The sequence below is a fragment of the Silurus meridionalis genome, chromosome 10 (assembly GCF_014805685.1).
Source record: "Silurus meridionalis isolate SWU-2019-XX chromosome 10, ASM1480568v1, whole genome shotgun sequence".
NCBI lineage: Eukaryota > Metazoa > Chordata > Actinopteri > Siluriformes > Siluridae > Silurus > Silurus meridionalis.
The window spans coordinates 2,482,880-2,510,381 of NC_060893.1; the positions used below are offsets into that span (position 1 = coordinate 2,482,880).

General features: G+C 37.0%; 1 protein-coding gene across 2 annotated transcripts; it reads left to right on the forward strand.

The window, feature by feature from the left end:
- The first annotated feature begins 1,699 nt into the window (after nt 1-1,699).
- lrrc17 (leucine rich repeat containing 17) lies at nt 1,700-27,096 on the forward strand. 2 transcript variants are annotated; one of them, XM_046860239.1, is made up of 4 exons: nt 1,700-1,863; nt 8,877-9,696; nt 22,925-23,080; nt 26,418-27,096. In XM_046860239.1, exons 2-4 carry the CDS (start codon nt 8,976-8,978, stop codon nt 26,846-26,848), a joined length of 1,308 nt encoding a protein of 435 aa, XP_046716195.1. In that variant the 5' UTR covers nt 1,700-1,863; nt 8,877-8,975; the 3' UTR covers nt 26,849-27,096. The 2 variants fall into 2 exon arrangements, with proteins under 2 accessions (XP_046716195.1, XP_046716194.1); XM_046860238.1 differs by having other exon boundaries at nt 8,893-9,696.
- Nucleotides 27,097-27,502: the final 406 nt, after the last annotated feature.

The following is a 27,502-nucleotide window of genomic DNA, read 5'->3' on the forward strand; positions in this document are numbered from 1 at the left end:
ACACAAATACTTACTTTTGAGAAAAGTACTAAGGATTTTGAGCAAAAAACAGGCTTTTGCAAGAAATCCAATGTATTGTGCTGTTTGTACACATTGTTTTGAGAATGCACTTACTGATTTGCTAATCTTAAGGATGATTCGAGAAATGCTCCAAAGCAACTGATAAAAACTGTAAAGAAAGTTAATAATGTGTGAAGCTTCAATTTCTATAAAACTCTAGTACAGCACAGTAAAAGTGTGAATCCTGTTCAGTTTCTTACAATCAAATAAATAAATTTGTGCTGCTGAAATGTAGAGATGCCAAACAGAAGAAGTTCAGCCTTGTGCAATTTCACTACATTGGGATCCAAACTGTGGTTTATATCAAGAAATACTGAAACATGTTTGTGAACAATGAAAAAAGGACGTGTTATTCTAATGGGAATGAGATGTTAACTACAAATACTTACTTTTGATAGATGAATGAAGGATTTTGAAAAAAAACACCAGGCTTCTGCAGGAAATCTATTGCGTTGTGCTGTTTGTACAAATTGTTTTGAGAAATTCTCCAAAGCATTGTTGCTTTGAAACAAAAACAGTTTTTTGTATATTCTGAACATATTCATTGTCATCATTCACTAACCCTGTGCATTTACTTTATGCATGCAAAAGCAAATAAAATAAATAAATGATGTGTGTGTCTCCTTAAACAAACAATGTTACATTAAGATGAATCCTGCCTCTTCAGAGGTTTAGAAGACTAGCACATCTGGTCTGATCCCACAGAAGTGCCTCTCTGAGCAGGATAATGCTCCCTGCCACATTGCAAAAAAAACATTTCAGAAACGATTTGAGGAAAATCCTGAAGAGTTGACTTGGCCTCCAAATTCCCCAGGTCTTAGTTAGATAAAGGGTCTGTGGGATTAGCTGAACCGATAAAGCATACGATTGATAAAAGATTCACCTCAAAATTAACAGGTCTTAAAGGATTTGCTGTTGATGTCTTGGTGACAGATACTGTTCTACAGTGCACTTCCAAGGTATTGGGAGTCCAGAACTCCATGAGGTGGACCTCCACAATATCAGGCATGTGGTTAAAATCTAATGGCTAATTGGTGTATATAAGGTCAATAGCTTCAATGCATTCTTCATCCTGCAGAAAGCTGGAAATCTCTAGAAAATAAATAAATACTTGAAACTGCCATTTATCAGAGGATTGAATGCCAGTTGGCACAGACAGAGACAGTTACGAAGAAAGTTTGGAAACTGACCAAGAATGTCATTCCAGGGCAGCTGTTACTTTGCACAAGTTCTTGTTTTAGATAATGCATTTTATAAACAGAATCAAAACATCTTTTCTTGTGTTGAATCAGTTTGTATTAATTCACACGACATGTTATTTTCATTCATATCAGTAACAATAAAACAAACTGGTCACCTTGAGCAAAAGTTACAAGGTATTACTCAGAGATGATCATTAAAAAGAATGGAAGCTTTATAATACAAGATTAAATGGTTTTAACCTTGTTTTCTACATGTGACGAGGTCATTCACTTTACACACAAGACCTTCTGCCCTTGAGGTCTTGACCCACTGCAGTGGAAACCGTGTTCTGGAGGCGGGTCTGTTATATCACTGTGGAGTATACGCTTTAGACTGCCTACACAGAGGAACTGTGTTGTAATTTAAAACCTGCTGAACTCTGCGACTGCCCCAAGCTTCTCACTTACACACACTTACACACACACACATTGAGCAGCAGGCTTTGTTCTGGAGTCCAGCACGAGTCTGTGCTTAGGACAGAATACAAAACATAGAAGCCTCCACTTTGGTTTTCTAATTGGATGAAACATCTGGGCTTCGACTGGGCTTCCCTGTGACCAGGTAGTCTTACCCTGTGTGTGTGTGTGTGTGTGTGTGTGTTTGCAGAAGGGGGGTCTTTTCTGTGGAGGGAAACTCCATTGCCAGATGATGAGGACTTACAGTAACTCTCCATTCAGAGCTAAATGTGTGTGTGTGTGTGTGTGTGTGTGTGTGTGTGTGTGTGTGTGTGTGTGTGTGTGTAGAAAGCTGCCACATTTCTTGCATGCTTACAACTGTAGTTTAGAACGATCTCACTTGCAACATGGATTGTACACTGGAAGACATCATGTGCAGAGTTCATTTATTGAACAAAGGAGAAGTTCAAATGCTTTTCAGGTACAAAGGAATTTGATTTTGCTTTTTCGAGGCACTGATTCCGACTAATGAATTAAACATGGAACAGACTGGCAAACAAATATCAGGTAATCACTACGAGGTGTGTTTAAAAGTGTACAGATGAAATGAGAAGAGTTCAAGAACAGGATGGTTTTAATTCATTCAGAGTTTTTTCTGGTTCTTCTCTTCAATGGTTTGAAATGTTGTTTGTATGACATTTTCCCCCTCTTCATTCAGAAAGCTCAAATGGTTTTAATTAGACAGTTGAAGGTTTTTCTCTCTTTTCCGTCTCCCTCTTTCTGTCTCTCTATTTTTCTCTCCTGCTCTCTCACTCTATCCTCATGCCTCGTTCTGCTCTTCCCACTCTGTCTGCACTACGCTGATTGATGTATCTGGTCATGGTTATGTAATTGGGGGTGGTGTAGTGTGTAGCAGAGCACTTGTCTAGTCCAGACAAACAGATTAGACAAGCTACATTTTGGGTGGCAGGAAAGGATAGAAACTTTTCCCTATCTTGTACAGTACTGCGAATAATAACTTCTGCATGATTTTATGTAAATGTTTACATGCCTATATGTGTTCTGGTTCTCTATTATCCCAGGAAAATGGAGTGTTGCATTGTCAGAGATTTGTTTCAGTTCATTCTAAATGCTGTCAAATTTAATCAATACCAGCTGTTTGCAAATGTTCAATCATTCCTCATTCCTGATAGAACTATGCATTGCATGTTTTGCTGGTGAAGTACTTGCCCTGATTTTATGCGGCATTATTTTATTGTTCTAAATGGCTGATAGACATGATTTTCTACACAATGGTTCATAATGGTTTATTGGAAATTTAAACACTGGATTTCTATCATATAGTATTCCAGCTGTGAATTCAATTGCAAAAAAACCTCTGTGCTAAGAGTGGTGTCATTTATTAATGGTGCAAGTCTTGCCAAGAGTCTCTTTATCGTTCTGGAAACATAGATATTGCTAATTTCCCTGTATGCAGGGATTAAATAGAGTGACTTACTGAGTATGATATACTAAGATAAGTTGTGTAGAGGGAATTTAAACAGAACACACAAAAGGGCCAAAGCTGAATTTACTGCACTCAGGAAATAATACAGAATTTTGACACACTGGTTTTTGACCTTAGATGTAATTAAGCACTATTTAGAGTTGTGTGATAATTGCATGCAGGTTTCAAATACAAAATTATTGGTATCATAATTATGTTAAACGTGTGTGTGTGTGTGTGTGTGTGTGTGTGTGTGTGTGTGTGTGTGTGTGTGTGTGTGTGTACGCTTAATATTGCCTGGAGCAACAAACAGTCTGGCGCCACTGTCTGACAGTTTGATGTAACCACAATATTTAGTACTGAAATTCTTGTTTGGCCATAAAATACTGTACACTCATAAGCTTATAGAATGCCATTTGAGGAAGAGCTGCGTATTCTGTGGGCCGTCATTATTTTCTTAAACCTGTCATTATCTCTCACCGCTGCAGCTGCCTACTGCTGAGTAACTTGGGAAAGTAGGCCACAGTTTTGTTGAGAAAATGTTATATATTATGGTTGCTCTCTTTTATTTTTTTGAATCATCTTATGCTTTAATGTTGTGTTGCATTGTATTTGGTTGTGAAAAAATCTGCCTGTGGTTTTAGTCTGTAATTTTTGTTTGCTTTATTTTTTTCTGCAATTCTGCAATATATTTAAAGACACTTTAAATATCTTGTTTTAGACCTCAGAGGTTTGACCTACACATGGGTGATACGATTTTACAGTTTTTCAGGTGCTTTGGAGCATTTCTCTAATCATTTTTAATATTTGCAAACCAGTGAGTGCATTTCTCCAAACAATTTGTACAAACAGCACAAAGCATTTGATTTCGTTTCTGTAAAAACCTGTACTTTTCTCAAAATCCCCAGTTCATCTCTCAAAATTAAGTATTTGTGTTAATGAAAATGTCATTGCCATCAGAAAAACACATCGTTTTGTCATTCTTTAAAATCGTCAAAATGTGTAGTCATGTCAGAATCAGAATCAGAATTAGAATCAGGTTTATTGGCCAAGTGTGTTGACACACAAGGAATTTGGCTTCAGAACAAATTCTGTAGCTCCTGCCAGAAGGGAGAAGCTGAAAGATGTTGTGTCCAGGGTGCGAAGGGTCAGTAGTAACTTTTTCTGCCCGGTTTCTGGTTCTTGTATGGTACAAGTCCTGAAGAGTGGGCAGGGGAGCACCAATGATTTTTTCTGCTCTTTTAACTATGCTGCAGTCTATTTCTGTCCTGTTTTGTTGCTGCTCCAAACCAGATGGTGATTGATGAGCACAGGACAGATTCAATGAACTGCAGGGTAGAACTGCATAACAGCTCCTGTGGCAGACCAGACTTCCTTAATTGGCATAGAAATTACATCCTCTGCTGGACCTTTATGAGAATGGAGTTTATGTTGGACTTCCATTTCAGGTCTTGGGAAAGACACATTCACAGTTCCCAAAAACTGTGAATGTGTAAATGTGACTTGAATTGTTGAATTGTGCAAATGAATCTTGAATGTCACTAATGAAGGAGAGTGTACAGCATCAGATCAACCAATAATCTATTTGTTCTCTAAAACAAGTCAAAGGTAAATCTGGTGAACCTTCAATTGGAGAGTGAATACAGACAGAGCAAAACACAGAATTATACATTCTGAAAATGGATGAACAAATAAGAAACAAACAAACACTTATACAGTACAGTAAAAATGTAATTCCTGTCAAGTCTCTCGCAATCAATATAAATCAAATATTCAATCAAATAAATTAATTTGTGCTGCTATAATTCATAGATGTCGTACAGATCTTTCAAATTTTATACATTTTCAGTCACTGTGATCCAAACCGTAGTTTATATCAAGAAATCCTGAAACTGTCACCATCATACTGACAACACGACTAAACATTTTGATGATTTTGTTTGTGAACATTGACTAAAGGACTTGTTTTTCTGATGGGAATGAGATGCTTGTTGACACAAATACTTACTTTTGAGAGATGAATGGATGGATTTTGAGAAAAGCTCTGTCTTTTGCAAGCAATCCAATGTGTTGTGCTGTTTGTACATTTTGTTTGGAGAATGCACTCACTGGTTTACAAATATTAAGGATGATTTGAGAAATGCTCCAAAGCAGCTAAAAAAAATTGTAATTCAGTGACTCTAAATATACCTTCAAATGATGATCCATGAAAATCTTGTATTCAAATTGGTTTCTCAGTAAAATCTCATCTTTCCCTTTTCCTTTCCTTTTCCCAACTCCAAATGATGTATTCATGTGTCTGGATATATTTCCCATATTACAGCATGTTTACATTGGCAATTTGAGCCATTATCTTTCTCCACAAAGCAAAACTAATTTCCACACTGGAGGCTAAAGCATTTTATTAAAGCTAAATATACACTATATTAATAAAAGCATGTGGACACCCAGCTTTTCCAGCCATGTTTGGTTCTTCCCAAAAATGTTGGACACAATTGTATAGGTCTTTGGATGCAGCATTAAATTTTCCCTGCTCTTGAAATAGGAGACCCAAACCTGTTCCAGCATGACAATGCACCCCTGTGCCAGCTCCATGTAGATACATGTTGGAATGTAAGATCTTCAGCTGTAGAGCTCCAACCCTATTGAACAGCATTGGGATCAATGTGAATGCTGACTGCAGTCTAGGACTGCATGCACCTACATCAGAACCTTTGTGGCTGAACGAATCTCGCACAAATCTCCACAAAATCCAATGGAACATCTTCCTGGAAGAGTGGATGTTATTAAAACAGAAAATAGAGAAAAAGTGTCAAAAAGAAGCAGTCTTACAGTCAGGCCCCCACAAACATCTGTCCATATAGTGTATTTAATGCGTGGTTTAACAAATTTCATAAATACCCTAAAGCTTGCGCATTTTAAAGGCCCAGAATCAAACCCCTGGTCCAATCTCACATCTCCAACTATACAAACAAAAGATCTGAAAACTAATTATTACAAAAAGGAAACAGCTAGAGCAACTCATTTAGTTAACTGGCTAATTTTCTCCAGTTTATGGTGATTTCCAACTGGATCACCCATCAGCCTGGCTTACAGACATAATTTCATAGCATTTCCAACACAAAGCATGTGCAGTGTGCGATGCAAGTCAGTGGCGGAGGAACAGCCGCATAGAGTCTGTAGCAAGAGCAGGTTCTACACACAATTCAGTGCTACAGTTTGGTTCTATGTTAATTAAATTATCTGTGCTGAACTGATTGCCATCTGTATTTGCTGCTATTACCATCTTACCTGAAGTTTTAAAATTCTATAACTTTATTGATTATTGCTTATTTGTATTTGTGTTAAAGAAGCATTTTTATTCTTTATGACTTTACCTGATCTGTACCAAAAATCTTATTTTATGACATACAGCACACGGTGACACACATGGTGACATTTCAAAATAGCACACATAGGAACAGCATAGCAATCATTCTTTTAGTAGCTGAAATTATTTGATTTAAGAAATTGTTTACTGTTATTTTGACCTTAAAATGATTTTTGACATGGTGGGTGAAGTACACAAACCATGTAGTGGAGTTAAAGTACAGATCCACTCAGTTAAATATCACTCCAGTTAAAATGCTCCTTTTGGACTTTCACTTAAGTAAAAGTACAAAAGTTTTTGCCTTCAATTTTGCTTAAGTATCCAAAGTACCGTACTAGGGCTCATTATGAATATAATGTTCCTATTATAATTTTTGTCACTTGACTTAATCATCTCAGTTTATGTGAAAAGACTCTTATGTGACTCTCAGCACACTGATCTATTAATAGAATAACATTCATGAGACAGACACTGATTGTTGATTGGTGACTTGGTTTGAGCTTGGTTTAAGTTTTATCCATCATAAATAAAAAGGAACGACTGATTTTACAAAATAAAAAGGTCCGATATTTGATCTTGAAATGTATTGAAGATAAAGTAAAAGTTCCCTCAAAATGAAATACTTTAGTAAAGTACAGATACACGAAAAAGCTACTTACATACAGTAACGATTTACATTTACTTTTTTGCTGTCCATTACTGGTTTTTGCACTCGAGATGGCAATAAATTACAACATGCATGGTACAGTTTAGGCAGCATTACAGCTACATGGTCCTGTCCCTTGCCCAAGATATGGACACAAATTGAGCGAATCAGGGATGGTAAGCACAGAACAGCCTTTTTGAGCTGGCATGTGTCCCTGATCTGACCTTATAACTATTTCTATTTTATCTAAAGGACAACAGAAAATACATTTGGGGCAATTTCTCTAAACTGGGGACAGTGGGAATGAAACATTGGTAAAGTCTGCACAAACACCATGCAGCAGGAAACAGTGGAAAGATCATCAGTCATTAGGGGTGTAAGGATACACAAAATTCATGGTTCAGTACGAATCTCTGGTTTTAAGTCACGGTTCAGTTCAATTCCGGTACAGTTTCGGGGGAAGAAATGCAAAACATAAAATTATTAAAATTTGTGATCATCCACATTTGGACAGTTTACATTTTTTAAACAATTTAACAATTAATGCAATACACTTTTTATTATATTGAGTGAATTGAGTAATTAATTAAATTGGCACAAATGTAACTGTTTAAATAATAGTTTACATTTGTTAGACCCCATTTAGGTAATACAGATGTGTGTGTGTGTTTTACATTTAATATTTTATTTTCATTGAACAAGCCAGTGCACTCTTAGTGCCGGTCCCAAGCCCGGATAAATGGGGAGGGTTGCGTTAGGTAGGGACTCCAGCATAAAAACGTGCCAAATCAAACAAGCGGACCATCAATATGGATGATCTGCTGTGGCGACCCCTAAATATGAGAAGTTTTCCAAAGTTATGATCTACAAAACTGTTCTGCTTATTCCAGAATACTTTAACAAATATCTTAATTCCTTCCATCCTTCATTCATTCACTCCCTCGATATGTGGAATTGTCAGGTTTTTTTTTCATAGAAATTCTTGAAGCTGGACTATTGATTCTTTAGCATTAAAACAAATTGTATTTATATGGAGTGAGTAGCCACAGTAACACTGCGCTAACTTTAGTTTTTTTTTTTTTATATCTCATTGTTGTGTATGTTTTCAAGTTTAAAAAGAAAAAAAAAATGCGCTCAAAGTGCGAGGCAGAGACTAAACAAACTTGTGCTCTGCAACTTTCTATGTCCGTGGGGGAACCCAGGTATAATCTGTTCCGCATCTAAAAAAAGGATTGCATTAGGTACACGTGTGTACTGAACCGAAAATAATACGTATACAGTTACACCCCTATTAGTCACTGTATTAAATAATAAACTTGATGTTTGAAGGTTTTCTGTTTTCAGTGAATTTGAAGGTGTAATTCTTTCCTATTAAATTTTGAATCAGAATTCACAAATGTGCATTTTTATCATTTTATTGGTTTTATTAATAAGCGTATTTAATATTCATTCATTTATTCGTTCAATTATTCATATTTATAAATAAAAGATAAGGTGCACATGTATGAGAGTCAGTATTAAATACTGACCTGGTTGTGGAATAAGAGGAAGGTGTGTTGTTTTTTAAACATATTAAAGATTAATTCCTCATTTCATATCAAGACTTAAATGTTTTAACGTTATTTACTTTTCAGTTTCATTTCTTTTAAAAGCAATTTCTTCTTTCTGTGTAAGTAGACTTTTGTTTCTGCAGGGACGGCGGGCGACTGCAACTGTTCACTCGGACAGAAGTGAAGTTCCCAAAAGGTCTGAGCTGATCCAGGAATAACGCTCACTATGCGACTCGTCACTGTTTTGCTGCTGTTGGTTCTGGTGTGTTTAGTGGCTGGGGCAAGGAGCGGAAAGAAACAACGACAAGAAAGATCTCAGCGCAGAAACAAGTTGAACTCTGTTATACATTTTCCAGGTGGCTGCAAAGAGTATGTAGAGAATGGGGATAAGTATCTTGACTGCCAGGACTGTCAATTGACTGCTGTCCTGCTCGGTTGGCCAGAGGATATCGACCACCTTTTGCTGGCACAGAACAGAATAAATGTGCTCCGAGATAAGACCTTCAGTCATTTTCATAACCTGTTTACTTTGGATTTGCAGCTGAATGAAATTTCACTAATTGAGGAAGGTGCTTTCAGTGGTCTCAGTAAGCTCACCACCCTACTTCTACAGCACAACCAGCTCCAATTTGTTTCTGAAGCCATGCTCATACCCATGCCCCGACTTAGACACCTGCGCCTTCATGACAATCCATGGACATGCAACTGCCAGCTGGACAGCCTTGTCCGCTTCCTGCAGGTGCCAAGCAACCGCTACATGGGTAACTTTGCAAAATGTGCAGAACCCACAGATTTGTGGGGGCAGAAGCTGAAGAACATGAATCCCAGGTTGCTGTGCTTACCACGCATGCAGTCGCAATTTCTTCTACCAAGACATCATTCTGAATCCTCACTGCTGTGCGACACTCAAGATTCTCCGAAACCACTGGTTGACTGCAGGGGCAGAGGTGAGAACAGCACAAATGATATTATTTTTAAGTTTTAACTGGGTTAAAGTTTGCATGTTTAGTGTCCAACGGTTTGGTTTAATTCTGGTCAAATGAAAAATCCAATTTCTATAGATTCAGTTGTGGATTCGTCAACATGTTTTAAACCACAAACTAGTTATTTAATATACTGTTTAAAAGAATAGTATAAAATTAGAAGGAAAGTTATGACAGAAGCCAATATTCAGAAATAACAGAATCTCGGAACACTGTATTTGACCAAAGCGAGTGAAATAAGAGAAGCAAAATATTTATTTAAAATAATATTTATCCATCTATCTATCTACAAATTCTGATGTTAAAGTTTTTTAATTTTATGTGAAGATTTTGTTATTAATTGTTTATAAAATGCATCTTATTTATATGATACTGTGTACGCTACAACAACCAACTAACTTCAATGGTTGTATTTAAGCAGTATTTAACAGTTTTTCTAATTTGCTTTGGAGTAATTCTCAAATAATTCTTAATATTTGCAAACCAGTGCAAATATTAAAACAAGTGCATAAATGACAAGTGCATCCTTAAAACAATTTGTACAAACAGCACAACAAAAGTCTGTACTTTACTCAAAAGCCTTAGTTCATCTGTCAAAAGAAAACCAAGTCCTTTTGTCACTGTTTACAAACAAAATCATTAAAATATCTAGTCATGTCAGTATGAAAGCTTAGAATTTCCTGATATAAAGGAATGAACATTCAAGATTCATCTGTACAATTCATCAATTCAAGATACATTTACAAATAAAAGTTTAAAAGAAATTTCAGCTTCACACATTATGACAACTGGCAGACAATTGCAACTAAGAAACACTGTAAACATTACTATGTTGTGGGCTTTAAGGTGGTGGTGATTAATGTTCTGTAATGTAAGGGTCGACTAATATATTTTACACACATGGCTTAGCAACCAAAAAACACAAGGCGTATGTTGGCTGAAAACAATCTTTTACACAGAAAACACTTCTGAAAATTGACTGCAGACATTTTTCTTCATATGTGGGAAAACTTGACTGTATGTTATAATGTGACTTTGGGATTTTTGGTCCCCAAAGCAAGTTGCTTTAATTCTCGTGTTGGTTTCATTAGCACCGCTCGAACCACTAGTGATAGTCCATCTAAATAAGAAAACTGGTTCTATAGCAAGTTTTTCTGTGATAAGTCACCTAAAGTGAAAGTTTTGCTTGCAGGTCTGAAATATATTAATATATAACTCCCGGACTGCTAATGATCTAATAATACATTTATCCGTCCTTGTGCTGGGACTTATGAATCATAAGGATACATAATAATATGATTAAAATGCTGCATCTGGATGATAAATGCAGGCACGGATTACTTTAATCCCAGGTAATTTGTACAGATTGCTTATGGTGCCTGACATAAATAATATGACTTGTTCAAACAGGATTTCTTTATAGGGATTAATCAAAACAGTGTTTCTGCTATGTTATTCGTGGAGAATGTCCAAAAAGGCAATGCTTCAAGCTATTTTTTCACAAACAAGGTTTTTTTTTTGGCCAGTCAAATGGATTGAAGCATCTGAGATAGTTCGCGAATTGGCAGACTGACTTTTGCACACCAAAAATAAGCATGTCCAGCCATTAAAAACGTGCTATTACAGTTTTTCTCAGTTGCTTTGTAGCAAATTCTCAAAACTACTCGTTCAACATCCACATCATGATGTCACTTGTGTACAAGTGTCTGCTATTTCCTACATTATCAATTGTTTATGTCGTGTTGATCTAAATATATTATACTGGTTTCACCTGAATAGTTCTAACCCCCAAAACATCTCAGCTTTAATTCATTGCATAAGTCATTGAATGCAAAATGGTTAAACCAGTTGTCATAATGTGGAACTTTTTTGTATATGTGTCTTCTAATTTTAGAAGTTGTAATTCTGTGTTTTGCTGTTTGTCACCAAAACACAGAATTACAACTTCTAAAATTAGATGAAGAACCAGGAAATGAACGAACTCTAGTACAGTACAGTAGAATTGTGAATCCTGTTCGCCCTCTTACAATCATTATCTCACACAGTAATGTGTACATTTGTACTGTTGAAATTCATAGATGGCGAACAGAAGTAATTCGGCCTTGTACATTTTCAGTCATTGTAATCCAAACCGTAGTTTAGATCAGGAAATACTGAAACCGTGCACCATCACACTGACAAAATGTAGAAACATTTTGATGATCTTGTTTGTAAACAATGACAAAAGGACTTGTTATATTGATGGCAATAGGATGTTCTTTTGAGAGAAGAACTAAGGATTTTAAGAAAAGCACAGGCTTCTGCAGGAAATTCTGGTGTTCTGTTTTTGCAAACTGTTTTGAAAAAATGCACTTATGAAGAATGATTAAGAATGAGAAATGCAAAGCAAGTGAGAAAAACTGTTACTGGGTGAGTGTTTTCTGTCAGCCTTTGGATTATAATGAGCTGCAAAAATTTGTGGCTCCCTGTTGCTTCATGCTGCCAACAACTAAGTCATGGATTCTCTGGTTTAAATAGTGAGAAGTCACTAGGGGCTCGGGTGAGATTGGATGACGAAGGCATTGATGCCAGTAACTTTGCCACACGTTCCCCAGACCTGAATCCAATTGGCAACCCCTGAGATGTTTTGTATCAAAGCTGAAACAGAGCACACACACTGTCTCTTCTGTGTCTGTTTCACTGAAATCAAGAGGACTGTTTCTAATATATTTAAGCCATGATTAAAGACTTACTTTAATATCATAGTATTCAGTAAAAAAAATTACTTTCAAAGCCTGTGAAATGTTTAGCCAGAAAACAAATTGCTTTTCTTGATTAAAAAATGTTGTAAGTTAAATTACAAAAAGTAAATTTTAGCAGCATTGTACATGGTGTGTGCTCATAAGTTCAAAGTCAGGTGGGCAGAACCTCATACCAGCTGTATTACTGTACTGAAATATGACCATAAAGAGCAACAGACTACAGCCAATGCCAGCACTTGGTGGCTTATATCTTTGGCAGCAGGAGCTTGTCTTTATGGAGTAAGAGCTGTCAAATGAACAACAGAAGGGTCTGGGCTTTCTCGGCTTACTTCAGAAAAGCTGAGTCAACACTGCAGCGGAGGGGAAAAAAGTCTCTCCATGATCTCATTATGTCCTGAACCATCGAATAGATTGCTGGCTTGGGATTTTATTTCTCAGCACAAAACATAAAATCCACCACATCAATTTCTGAAAGAATAATGCAGTAACAGACAAAGTAATATTGTATTCTTTTTTCAGTTTCAGCTTTTTGCTTGAGCTGAAATAACATTAGGTGTTACAATACACAATAAAACTAAACATAGCACTCTATGAAATGCATATGATTCATGATAAGAGAATAGAGAAACTTTAGGATCATTGGTTAAGATTACCAGTAATCTGAAAACATTTGTTTAGTTGAATTTAAGCTATTAAGACTGCAAAGCTTCTTACTGACTATGAAGACCCTTAAACTATAAAACAGACATTCTGGTAAAGAGGGGGCTCAGACTGAAAACATGTGCTGTGTCTGTTTAATGTGTTACTGATTCTTCTGCCCCCATGCTCAGGTCCTGATGACATTTCCTTAGATTGCGAGATGAGTGATGAGTTTCACATGACCATTAAAGTTTTAATTCAAAATGTGCTGTCTAAAATTTGTACCAGTTTATTTAAGGGAATAAGCCATTAGCAATCCTAGGCAGGTTTGCTGGACAAGATGACATTTATAGACTGTGTTTGAAGACACGCAAAGCCAAAAATACTCATATAATAAACAAAGGGAGATTTTTATGATCATCACTTGCCTCATTTGTATCTACCACTTCTACTTTACACACACTGTACAAAACAGACCACTTTTAGCTCTATTACAGAAAGTATTTTTAGAATATAAAAGCTTTTAGAGACCACCAATGTCGACCAAACTGTTCCAGAGCCTTGAGCAATTACTGTGGAAGATTTTCCATCTATGGTTAGCCTGTTGGAAAGCATTTAGCTTCTGGTGTCCAGTTTGATCTTCAGCGTAGGATACTCTCATGTCTCCATGTAACATTAAAGTAGGTGAAGACACAGACTATATCTGTCTAGGATAATACACTTATGCCCCCACATCCTTATGCACCTGAATCTACCAAAGTGTGGTATGTACCACCTTGGATACTCATGCTATGTGAAACATCCCCGCTCCATCAGGGCAGCCTGTGATGTATCAGAGATCCTGACCCCTGCTCTTATCTCCATCACATGCCAATGATCCTGGAAATGCCAGGTTCCTCACAACACCAACAGACCCCTCACATCATCCACCTGTGACCCCAGGATTATTTACCAGTAAAAAAATACACAAGGGGGTTGGAAGAGGGAGGCGAGAGAACTTGAATTTAGGCAATTGGTCCTGGGGGAATTGGCCATGTTAGGCGCCTAACACAACGTCCACAGAACTTGAGTTTTCAGTCCACATCCGTAGCCATCTTAGGCCAATAAAACCTTGACCGAACTAAGTCAAGAGTTTTTTCCAAACCCATATGCCCCATATCATCATGGAGACACATGAGAATGGTGGACCTTAGTGGGCCAGGCACCACAAACAGGTACGTGATCTCTCCCTCAGATTGGCGAGTCCATTTTTCAGCTCAAGTTGTTTCCACTCTTTGAGTATTAACTTGAGTTCTAGGGAGTCAGCACTAAGGTTGGGGGTCGTTTTATTTCCAGCTTCCTACAGACCAATAACTGGATCGGACCTTTGCTGGTGCTGTAGTTCTACCTCACTGTAGGTAGGTATGGTGCAACAACCGGACACTCCTTCTTCTTCGAAACATCAGGCACTGCATCAGCATGAATGGCAAGGGATTCTACCAATGCAATGAATGGTTCTTTACTCTCAGGGTCTACCAGAATGTGCCGATTATACAAGGTGCCAATTATGTCAGCGGATAAGTTTTGTTGATCAGGAGATGAAGACAGATGATGAGATGCGAACTGTTTTATCCGCTCCAGTTCATCCTGAGAGTTAGAGTCATTGGCCAAAGGTTCAAGAGACTGCCTTGAGAGGCCATCTGCATCCTGATTGCTCTTTCCAGCACCGTATTTGATATTAAAATCAAATGTAGAAAGTGAAGCCAACCAGCGATAAGTGGCAGCATCCAGTTTGGCTGACTTCAGAAGGAATGTCAATGGATAGTTATCAGTGACAACTGTAAATGTGTTTCCGTAGAGATAGTCTTGAAATTTCTCTGGAATAGAGTTCAATATAATAGACCATTTCAAGGCAAGAAATTCCAGCTTGTGAGCTGGATAACACTTTCGCTATGCGAGAGCCCTCTGCTGGCATAGGCAATAACGCATTTCATAATTTTGCACTTGATATAGGACAACTCCTAACCCTAAGGTACTGGCGTCCGTGCGGAGAACATACGGTCATTTTGGATGAGCAAATCTGAGCACTGGTGCATAAGTAAGCTTTTCAATGATTTACTTAAAAGATTCTTGGCAGGCGTTGTCCACCGATCAGCAAATGGTTCTGTAAAGTTAACCTCCTAAGACCCGAGCTTTGGTTTGGCTTGCATTTTAGATTTCTTCCAGCTATTTGGGGTAAGGAAGAACCAATAATTATAATAACCATATATTTTCTTTGAACATGAAGCTCTTTCTGGAAAAAAATGATGTCCACTTATGCAGACACTCGGTCTGTATCTGCAGAAAACAATCAAGACACCATTGTGTAACAAAATGCAAATATCTTTTAATTACAGTCTGAGCACTGTGCCTGAACATTTTTCATTGTTACCGTTGCATATATAACTGTTTCAACTTCTGAACATGGATATGGAAAAACTAAATTTGTAAGAAACAAGCTATCATATCCAAAAATCCTTAACAATTTGTTTATGTTTCGCTTTTGCTTTTTTATAACACTCTAAAACTTAAATTACTTCAAACTAGGAATGTCCTTTTTGTCTGTGGGAACAGTTGATCACGTTTAACCGTTGTGAAAGACTGTGTAACAATTGTGTTTAGTTAGCAAGCACAAGAACACCTTGCATGTTACACAACAGACTCGAGTTTTCCCAGAACAGCCTGCCACTCTGCAGCGCACTGCATTCTTCAGGTTGACCACCTCTGGAAGATGTGCATTAGCCCTTCTGCGGACTGAGATGTGAGGCACTTCCTTCACAGGGCGCTTTTTCTTTGGCTCTGAATGGTCTGTGTTGTCTCTTTTCTGAGAGGTCTGTACTGTCTTTCTGTGTATTGTTATGTTGGGCCAAGAATGTCTTAGCCATTTCCATTCAAAATTCAAGAAATTGCATCATGCCATTTCTTGGTGTGCCATGTACTGTGTGGTCTTGGCGGTACGGTAGCCAACTGTTGGCTAAAGCAACATCTGTGCAGTGCATGAGCATCCGAAGAGTCCGCTTTTAGTACGGACACTCATTCTATGGTAGCTGATCATCCTGTCTGTGAGGTCAACCCCACCCATCTTGTGGTTGTATTCACGAACAATATTTGTTCGTCTGATAGACACATATTTCTCTGTCCTGCTCAGTTTCCTTCTCAGGCTCAAACTGGGCTAGGTTTGGGGTATGTTGAGCAGCGCTCCAGCGCACTCCTCGTCCTTGCTTGCGTTGTCCTTGAAAGCTTGGTCCTGGTGTTGGCTCTTTAGGGTCATTGTTTGAGCCATCAACCCGCTGGGTCCGGTGTCTGGGAGTGCGTGAAATGGCATTGCTATGGTCTGGGCAACAATAGGCAGTGTAAGTGTTTACGTTTGTGTAGAACAGGTTCCAGTTACACAGAATTAAGTATTATGGTGCACACAACAAAAAATTTAATGTGCACGTATGTGGACACCAGGTCGTAGGAGGTTAAAGTGCTATCCGGAACAAGATGTTGCCTTTCTGCCCTTCCTACAAGGTGGATAGCCTCTGGTAAGGTCATTTAGAGGCTGGATTATCTTTGAAAAGTCCTTTACAAAAAGGCGATAATATACTGCAAATCCAAGAAAAGATTTGAGCTTGGTGAAGGTTTGAGGTTGTGGCCAGGTATAGAGGGCACTAACCCTCTAGTTAGTGCTAGTGCATAGTTTCCCTTGCTGGAACTGGGTGTGTTTTTTATGCCCTGTGGCATACGATTAAATTCAAAGAACCCCAAGGGACACACAAAAGCGGTTTTAGGATTAACACGTTCCTCTATTTTAATTTGGTAATAGCCAGACTTAAGATCCATTACCGATAACCACCTAGATCCAGCAAGAAAGCCTCTTCAAGGTTTGGAAGCATGTATGCATCTTGGATCGTTAATGCATTTAACTCACGATAATCGATGCAGAGGCGTACTTCTCCATTCTTTTTTCTGAATCACCACAATTGGTGAAGAGTAAGAGGAATTCCAATTATTGTATTATCCCTGCATCTATAAGGGTTTGCAGGTGTTTCCTTATGGCCTCATAATCATTTGGATGAATAGGCCTAGACTTTTGCTTGAAGGGTGTTTCATCCTTTAGATTGGTATGATGTTTGATTTTAGTTGCATGCCCAAAATCAAGATCATGCTGGGCAAAGACATCAGTGTAAGCGCTGATATTTTGAGTTATTCTATTTTCTACTTATTTGAAAGAGAGGAACCACCAAAATCTAATTCTAGATTTGGCTTAATATATTCGCTGACTGACTGAGAAGCCATAATACAGCATTTTGTAGAAACAGCTTTTTGGTCGGAAGAAGAAAAGGTGTCATGTATCTCCACAGGAGTATAAAGTTCTGCGATGGCACAATTTAGATTAATTTAGATTTTTGTCATTATACATGTACAAGTACAAAGCAACGAAATGCAGTTTGGGTCTAACCAGAGTGCAATAGCAGCAAGTGCAGGATATATAGTGTTACATGATTTACATAAGTTAAATAGAATGGTAATATAGGACTATAAACAGTAATTTACATATGTATATGTACTATTAATATACAGATAAATATATGTACTATGAATATAATATACAGATGGTTATATATGTACTTTGAAGGATTTGAAGGAATCGTTTCTAACCCACACTGGTAATTTATGGGGTTGTTGCTTAGGCAAAACCAAAAGACAGCTCTCTACAAGGATTCCACAGGCAGAGCTGATGATGATGGTTGTTCTACAATTGCGCATTCGCCAAATGTACAAGCCTTGACATAGCAGTCAAGAGGGATTTTACTTTGAGCAGGTAGCACTTGCCACACTTTGCTCTTAAGATTCATCAAGCAGACTTTTCCAGTTGAGCTAAATTATTTTCTGAGCTTAAGTGTACAAAGAATTTGCCTACAACCACAGACAGATGACAAGTCATTTGTTTTTTTGCCCTGACAATGCTCTTCATATAAGACATCCAAGACATTTGTTCCAATGAGTACTGGCAAGTCACTGCGCACGTCTGGAACTATTAACACCAAAGTAGAAATTTCAGGCTCTATTTAGATGGGAAACATTTACCAAGGTTGGAACCTTTTGAACATTAGCACGTTCAACATCTAGTCCATCTATAGGTTGAATAGGGTGATTTTGCAATTTGCTGTCATTAAAGGATGACGATATGGTAGTCACTTGGGACCCAGTGTCAAGGAGAAAATTACTGTGACTCCTGACACAATGATATTAGCAGTACACTTCTGTACTACTAGCCCTTTAGGCAATGTCATCTCGTGCTTTCTTTTTTGAGAATTGTTGGATGCTTGAAACTGTGTTTTAATCTTGGGACATTGATTCTTAATCTCAGTTTCTGAAAGTCCCTTCTTGTTTAAATGTTTAAACTAAAAAACATTTTAGGCCTGTTTTCCCAGGCCTATTTTTTTTTAGTTTAAACTCATAGCGCTTAATTTCAACCAAATCGTAGTTTGGCTCATTATTGCAAGATGAAGCAATATGGCCATCCTCACCACACTTAAAACAGTAGCCCTGACGAGGATTCTTTGTGAGCTTTAATTCGCCTGAGCACAAGGTGTTTTCTTTAGTAGAGACGTTAGCTTTAGGTCTTGCTTTCTTAGCAGGGGTCTGGTTGGAGTTATCACTCAGGGATGCTTTCAGAGAAGCCACCTAAGATTGCAGCTGGGCGAGTTGTTTTTCCTGCTTGTGTGTACTGGCAGAGGATTTTGCGTCTGCTGCAATTGCTATGTCCATATCATTGGTTACATAATCCTTCATTGTTAGAGAACATGCCTGGGCTTTGGTTTTAGAAAGGCCCAAGTGTTGTTTCATTCTGCTCAAGGTAATCAAACTGTTGTCCCAGCAACCTCTGCAAAACTTCTTAATCAGCTGCTGTTCTAAATCACTGCCAACAATAACTCCTTTACTAATTACTTTATTTAGCATTATCTGCACCTGTATTTTGATAGGTATTCAGGAAATTAGCAAAGAGCTCATCTCCATTATCAACAATGCCATATGCTGAGTCAAGCAGACTAATATAATCTTTGGGGGTTGCGTTAGACCCAAAATGCTTTACAACATTAGTAGCAGGTGGAAGGAGGCTTTCAACTATTTTCCTTACAATGTGTCTGGCAGACAGGGTGTCATCCGTAAGTTGGACAAATGGCTATGCCATGTGTCATAATCAGATTCTATGCTATGCCATGTTGCTATGCCATGTGTCATAATCAGATTCTATGCTATGCCATGTTGCTATGCCATGTGTCATAATCAGATTCTATGTGTGGCATGGATTTTTTCCAGAAAAAGTTTACCATGGCCATAGTAATAGGGAGACAATTCACTGTTTTTGATGACATGCTGAACAACTACCTTTTGAACTTCAGGAGTGGTGAGTTGTTCAAGGGGTCTATGTCGCTGTTAAGCTTTTTGCTAGCAACTGTCACATCTGGTTGGGTTGTGTAGTGTCTTTTACTGGACCCCTCTATTCTAGCTAACTCATCTTTAAAGATTTTCTGACATTTGGTGGCTCTTTGTTTATCAATATCCTGCAATTCAGCTAAATAAGAATGAGTTAAGTTAGAACCGAACATTGCTAAGTACTCAGGAACCTAATTGTCTAACTTATCACCAGTCAAGCCACTCACTAAAAATGAATTTGGCACTTTAAAATTGGATTTGATTGTATCCATGTTCTATTTTATCCTTTTCACAAATTGAGTGATTCAAAAACATGGTAACAAAATGCCCCTTCCACTCAACAAAGAGCTCTACTACAAAGGAATCATCTCCTGGCTGGCTTGCCAGGTTTTATGTAGCGCCTATGGCATTGATCCCATGGCAGTAGAGAGTAGATGCTAACATCTACCTAGGTTCAGTGAGAGGTAAGTAAGGCTAATTCACAAGAGAAGCTCCAGTTGAGTTGAACAGCCGACAATTTTATTTTCCTCCTTACAACAGTGCAAAATAAATGCCGCCATAAACAATATTGACACAATAATGATGAAACAATAAAAGGAAGAGCTCTTTTAAATAATAAAAATAAAGTAAATTTCCCCTTTAAATGTAAAATTTGTTCCTTAAGTGAATGTGGAATGTTGATCCAGAGTTCCATGAACATGTGAATTTAAGTGAACGTTAAATTCCTTGTCCTCAAGTGCACTTTTAGTAACACTACTGTAAGTGAATAATGCCTTAACTGGCACGCTCGACGTAAATCAAGATTTCTTTGGTGACATATCAACGCCTGGCCACTCCGTAAAGATCATCGACCAGTCTCGCTAACTAGGAAGGAACTAACGACATGGACCAGAAGATGTGAGAGGTGAAGCTACTCTAATTTGTCCTTAGCTGCATTGTCTTATTTTCATTATTGTAACTATAGTTAAAGTGTTTGTAGATGTGTTGGGATCTGCTTATTAAAAATTTTACATTTTATTTTTTCATTTTTTTCTGATCAAAGGAACGAAATAAACTAAATGACTCAAAAAAAAAAAAGATTCATTAATTTTGATGACACAAGATTCAAAGAAACCGAGTCACTAAAATGATCTGATCTTCCCATCACTATTAGGCATGTGTAGAGCAAAATAACAAAGTAATTTTGTGTATGGTCTCTTAATATGTAATGCATACATTTATTCCTTATAAAATCCTAATAGCATACTGAAGTATCACAGCATTGCTTCAATATACACTTTTTGACAGAGGTGGCAAAGGTACACACGTCCTTCACTTAAGTAGAAGTACAGGTACTCATGTTTAAAATTTTAATGTTCTAAAAGTGACTACACTTTTTTAATAAATAAAGTAATGAAGTTTGGGCTCTGACATGTACTTAAATAAAAAGTAACCATTACTACTACCTATTTGTATTCAATGTGAATTGATTTTTTTTAAATGTTACTTTTCGAGCTTTCTATACATATATTTATGTCTGTGAGGCAAATATTTAATGAGATTCAGGGTGTTTTATTTGTGTGTCTGTGAAGAGAGATGACAGAGATGGCAGAAATTGCACCCTGTCTATTTTCTTTATTTCTCAAAAGCACAGTGTTTTGTTATTATGAGTGTATACAAATAAAAGTAGACACTTTACAGATTCGAGTGATGTTTTGCTCTTATCTGTACGATTAAAAAAGATTCATTGTAAGGAAAAAATGACACAAAAGGCGCCGGCGCGTTTGTCGACACCAGAGGGTTAATTGTCAGATGTGTGTGTAATGGTGGGTTTGAGATTTGCCGCATCAGTAAAAAAAAGATTTCGGTGGAGTTTATTCATCTGAGTAAAGAAAGGACATTGTTAATAAACGTGTTTTGCACTGGAGGTTTTAATTTCACCTCTTTTATATTTATTTATTTATATTTTTTTATAAAAGTGGTTAAACAGAAATGTGCGCTGCATTAATCACGCGATAATAAAAACCAGTGCTGTTAGATTTAATTAGCATTTTGACAGGCTTAAATCATATATGAATACAAAACAAATTAAACATTTTGTTATCTAATGAATGTATCCAGGCTGCACATCCACCATATAGAATACAAACAGAGAAAAGATGATGACGATCAGGTGATCAGGAAAGTCTCTGTTCTCAGTCATGTTCTCATCCCTGACTCCCTCTGTCTCATCCACGTTAACCCCATACTTCTTGTTGCCTTCTGCCTTGCTGATTGTTTGCTTTGTCTACATCTACTAGTCTACATCTGTGGTGTGTGAGAGCCAGGAAATGATACACCAGTGGATTGAAAAAGCTTTTTAATGACAGGAAATCCGTTGATGTGCTGAAAATGGTGCAATGAGAAGAAAAAATATTGACATTTCACCAAATAGATTAAAACCTCCTGTTTTGAAAATGTAAGAAGTAGAAAGTACAAATGTTTGTGTAAAAATGTAACGAGTGAAAGTAAAATGTTGTCCAAAAAATAAATAGTGAAGTAAAATACTGATACCAGAAAAATCTACTTAAGTACAGCAACGAAGTATTTGTACTTTGTTACTTCCCTCTGCTGCTTTTTTGAAAATATAGAAAGGATTAATTTAGCTGTATTTACAAAACAAACCCAAAATATACTTACTTTAATTTGACTATGCATGTACATAAGTGTGTTTTGTTGTCACTAGGGTAATTACCACCAGAGCCAGAATGCTAGACCAATGACATTTCCACAGCGTTGCTGCATTTCCAGTGTTTTTGAAGTTCTAATAGCATATGTGTAGGGCTTATATTTAAATTGATAAAATAAAACTGCCTGGTTTAAGCCATGCTGAAAGGTTTAGATCTGAATATAAATACAAAAGTGAATATAGCCACCGATGCAGTTAATTTTAGTCTTAGTTTACACCTTTTATATATTGTATATTTTGGCATAGGTACATAAGTACGAGGTGGAATCAAAACGTTTCAAGATTAATGGTTCTAACTGGTGCTACGCTGACCACGTGTTACCATGTCTTAAATCGCATCATGAACAGCAGGTTAGAACAAAAAGCTAAACTTTAATTCTGAGTGAAACTGGGCAAATCTGCCAAAGAGATGTTTGAAATTACATACAGTGATGCTGCAGCAAATCGTTCGAGGTGTTTTGAGCAACACACACTTCAAGAACAGAAGAATATTACTGGAAGATGACGAGCTCAACCGCCAAAAATGTTGAAACTATTTGACAACTTGTACATGATGATCAGCTCTCCATTGCACATACATCAGGTTTCTGTGCTGCATTTTCTCTGTTGTAGATTCACTTTTTAAAGTAATTTTTTATTAATTATATTCTCTCTCTCCCAGGGCTGAAGGTGGTGCCACCTGATATCCCAGAAAACACTGTGAAAATGGATCTTGCTTTTAACAACATAACGGAGCTGAAGCCTAAAGAATTCGTAAACATCAAAGACTTAAAGCTGTTGAACCTTAGCAGCAACGGTCTGAGGAGCATAGACACAGGTGAGGCAGTGGAACTTTCCCAGGATGTTTAATTCAGGAATTCCCTTTAAGCCAATGGTTTAGTGCAGAGTAAAGTTCTGGAATCCTCCATAATAATTAATTGCTAGGAGTTTGTAAAAGAATAATTTGCTTCCTTGAATTATTGGCAAACAGATAAACCTGACTGTGTAATATAAACATTATTTAGAGAGAGAATATTATAATACCCCATTATAATTCTCCAACTGGGGTACGTCTCTGTCACCTTCATTATATAGTTTGCTGGTGTGACAAGCACACAAAGAACATGAGTCTGGACTTTGACTGGACCACTGCAACACTGTGATTTACTTTCTCAGCCAATCTGTTGTAGATTTGCTGGTGTTCTGTTGCATGACCCGGTTTCAGCTAAGCTTCAGCTCTCAGACAGATGGCCTTATATTTGACTCTTAAATACTTTTGTACACAGTGGAATTCATAGTCTACTTAGTGACTGCATGTTGCCCAGGTTATGTGGTGGCAAAGCGGGCCTAATTCATCATCCCTCCACCACCATGCTTTACAATTGGTATGAGGTGTTTGTGCTGTGTTGGGCTGTGCTTTCTATCTGTAATTTCCATTAGGAAATGTTCTCTGTTTTCGGCAGCAGTGGTGAGGAAAAAAGGGGGGAGACAAGAGCCTCAGCAGAATGAGAGATGCACAAGCTTTTTGTGTGTACACTTGAAAAACTGTTTTGAATGTTTTCCAAAAAATGTTGCTTACCTTAGAATCAGGGAAGGGAAGTGACCACCTCCAAGAGATTCTGCTAGCTAATCAGCTTTGCCCAGAGATTGGGGCTAATAGTAAAGAGATGGTAGTGAAATGATCTAGCCCATCTAAAGTTAAAAAACTACTTACCTTTTCTCTAACAAAACAAATATATATATATACCTGTTTTTTATGTTTCATTTTATTAAATTAGGAAAATACATTTCTAAATAACAAATCTTGTATAAAAACATAGTAGAAAGAGTATGTAAAGATATAATAAGGTTTTATGCAGTGTATTTACCTTGGAGATGAGACGACTTGAGCTAACGAAGACGCCGTTGGAGCGGGGGTTGTAGAGACAATAAGCGATGGAGGAGGGAAAACTCATTTTTTACTATCACTACTGTACACTACGTATCCTTAAACTTTACATTTTTCTTCTTTGCTTATCTTAATTTTCGTCACAATCTTCACTTTCTTGCTTCGCTTCGCCATCTAGCAGCGGCTTCTTGAGCTCGTACCTCATGTTTTTGCTCGGGTAACAAAGCAAAAAATCGACTGAGTGACCGCTCGTACCTTGGAGAACTCGTACATTAATGCACTCGTAGGTCAATGTAACACTGTATCTGGTGGTTCTCTGACACTACTAATACTAATACTAAGTCTTTGTTAGTTCCATTGTGAAGAAGCAGTCCGTTCTTTTTTTGGGCAATGAGTGGAGATTCCCCAGGTGAATTGATAGGAGTGCAGTTCTAAATCCCCTCTGTCGTAGCTTAACTAGCACACCCTCATCTGCGTCTCCTCCATGTTCCATAGGGAACTGCTTCTCCAACTAAGAGCTTCCAAGAAAATTTATATAATATAACTTCTATAGGATAATTAAAATAACTTACACTAGAAAATAACTTTTAATCCAACATTTATATATATATACTGTATATAATAATATTTAATCATTAAACGCATGATTGTCATGAGTTAACACGTTATTAATCGTAACTAAATATATATTTTATATCACCTGACACAAAAACATATAAAATAAAAACTGTAATAGTGCCAAATAGTGCTCTCAAACAATGCTCTTTAGTTCTTACTAAATTCTTACAGTATGCTTTTCCCACAATCCTCTGAAGCTGAGTAAGCATAAGCTAATAAAGATTCCATAATTAAATAAATAATTATTTAAGTGAATAAATACAGGTTATTTTCCAAATCAATTCAAATCATGTATCATGCTGTTAATTCAGCTGTTAAATTAGTTCAATATTTAAAAACTAGACCGTGGTCATATAAACAACTGGAATGGCAATTTCTCTGGAAATGGATTTGTTTTTAGACATCCAACATGTATGAATCAGTCTCCAGGCACAGAAACACAATCCAAGCTAAATATTGACACACAGAGTAAGCGATCCAGACTTTCAAATGTGCCCCTAACATGGTGTTATTTTATTTTCCTAAACAAATTGGCAGACTTGTTGGACAGACCCAGCAGACATGTAGGAATTCCTGTGGGGAATGATTGGTACTGTGGGTCTGCCAGTTGGTTTTATTTATAATCCAGGAATTTATAATAATTAATTATTTCGGATGGCAGAATCAGAATTCCAATCATAAATAAAAGAAAAATTGTTACAAAAAACAAAACAAAAAACAATAAGTAAAACATCTCATTGGATGAACATTTAACTGTGTTTAAATAACTGGAAGTTAATTTATAAATTTTATTTAGTCATAGATGACATTTGTATATGTAATAAAAAAAAACCCTGTTATTTTAATAATTATGACTCTAAGGAAAAATGTCAATTAAAAAGGTTAATTTCACAAGTTTAAAAATGCGAGCATTATTTGAATGTAAAAACACTTACAAACACAATAGAATGAATGTACTCACGGAGGGGCATTAAAAACAGATGGAAACAATGTTTACCTTGAAATTAATTAACAAATGGCCTAGCCTATCCAGGAGTCTTATAAAATGATGATCAGTACGGGGTAGTTTACTGTAATTTGTTAAAAAATAACAAATTGCAGTACATAATTGAGCAAAACAGAACAATTTACAGTACTGTAATGTATAAACTATACAGTATATATGTTTGTGGCAGCGAGCACATGGAGCCGAACGTGCTCTGTTTCAGTGTCTGGCAATGCCGTTAAAAAGGAGAGAAGTAAATTAGTATTTGAAACATCAAGTTTAGGCTTGAAGGCATCAAGTAAGGCAATACCTACATCCTAGCAGTATCCCAACATCCCAAGTATCACAGGAACATTTTAATTCCATGTAAAAATGTTAATATTTAAAATGTTTTTGTAGTTATCGCAATCATAAGATCTTAAAAGTTGAATCATTGTAACTTGGGGACTACCTGTATTTGGTACTATGAATTGCATTCAGAAATCATAAAAAAATTGAATATGAATTAAGTCAAAGGAAGCTATGAAGGCTAAACCCTGCCTCTCACCCAAAGGTTAAATACTGCTAACCTTTAATATCTGGATGAATAAACTAGTTTCCTTATTTTTAGAATTCTTGTTATTTAGTTTAAAACCTCAGTATTTAGAATTCAAATCCAACCATTCTCTCTTTCTATTTTCACAGCTGCATTTGCTGGACTGTTGCACTTGAGAGAGTTGGACCTCTCTAACAACAGTCTGCACTACTTTAATTATGGTGTTCTGGAAGACCTTTACTACCTCAGGACACTGTATCTAGTTGGCAACCCCTGGACTTGTGATTATAATATTCATTACCTGATCTACTGGCTAAAGCACCACACTGCAGTGGAACACACAGGCCTGGTGTGCAGTGAGCCGGAGGAATTCCGAGGTTGGTCTGTTGAAAGCTATGTCAAGACCTACAATGATGAGTGTCCCAAAGGCATGCAGCTGGACCTGCACAGAACTGGTACTACAGACATCACATCACAAGAGTTGATTGCGGAGATTGGTGAGGATCCAGACCTGCTGCCCAGCCCACTACAAAATAAGGAACACAAGCTGGAAGAGTTTAAGATTTTCCGTCTGAATTAAAAAAACACCACTACTAGAGTAATGATTCCTGATAAATTGCAATGTTCTGCAATATTCTCCTATAGAACAAGTTTAATTTAGTCTGCACTTGATCAGGGAAGAAACCTTCTAGATCCTCGTTATTGTTGTTACAGATATAATGGCCTTTCATCTTTCTATGTTTTTTATTTTGTAAAAAAAAAAAAATCATAATGTATTTTTTCTACTATTGGATTTTTAGTTAATAAAAAAGATCGTTTTTTTTCTACTGAGAGAATATGCACTAAATTTCATTTGGTTTTACAACATACACATGCTCTTCATTCGCATGTTCACATGAACCCTTTAATGTAAGTGCCACATAAATGTCTTTAACAAGGAAGTCTGATGTCCTGCAGAAGGGCCTAATTATAAAGCTACTCTGGCTATATTCTAAACACTTGCAGATGAGGGATGATGTTTAGCACACAGTGTTTTCTTTGATGTTAGTAGAGTTTAATATTCATCTAAAATCTTAATTATACTGGAACACACTTCAGTCTGACAACCCCCCCAACCCCTCAATTGACCAGATGAAGCTTTCTCATAATTATAAACCATAAAAAGGATTAAAAAGCAAAGTCTGTCATTTCGATTAGCCCAATTTAAATGTAAAGCTTTGTTTCGAGTTCTGTA

Excerpts from the sequence above, each read along its gene's own strand:
- lrrc17 (XM_046860239.1), top strand. The coding sequence starts at position 8,976 with ATGCGACTCGTCACTGTTTTGCTGCTGTTGGTTCTGGTGTGTTTAGTG. Across the intron at positions 9,697-22,924 it reads GGTTGACTGCAGGGGCAGAG|GGCTGAAGGTGGTGCCACCT; the intron begins GTGAGAACAGCA and ends TCTCTCTCCCAG. Across the intron at positions 23,081-26,417 it reads TCTGAGGAGCATAGACACAG|CTGCATTTGCTGGACTGTTG; the intron begins GTGAGGCAGTGG and ends CTATTTTCACAG.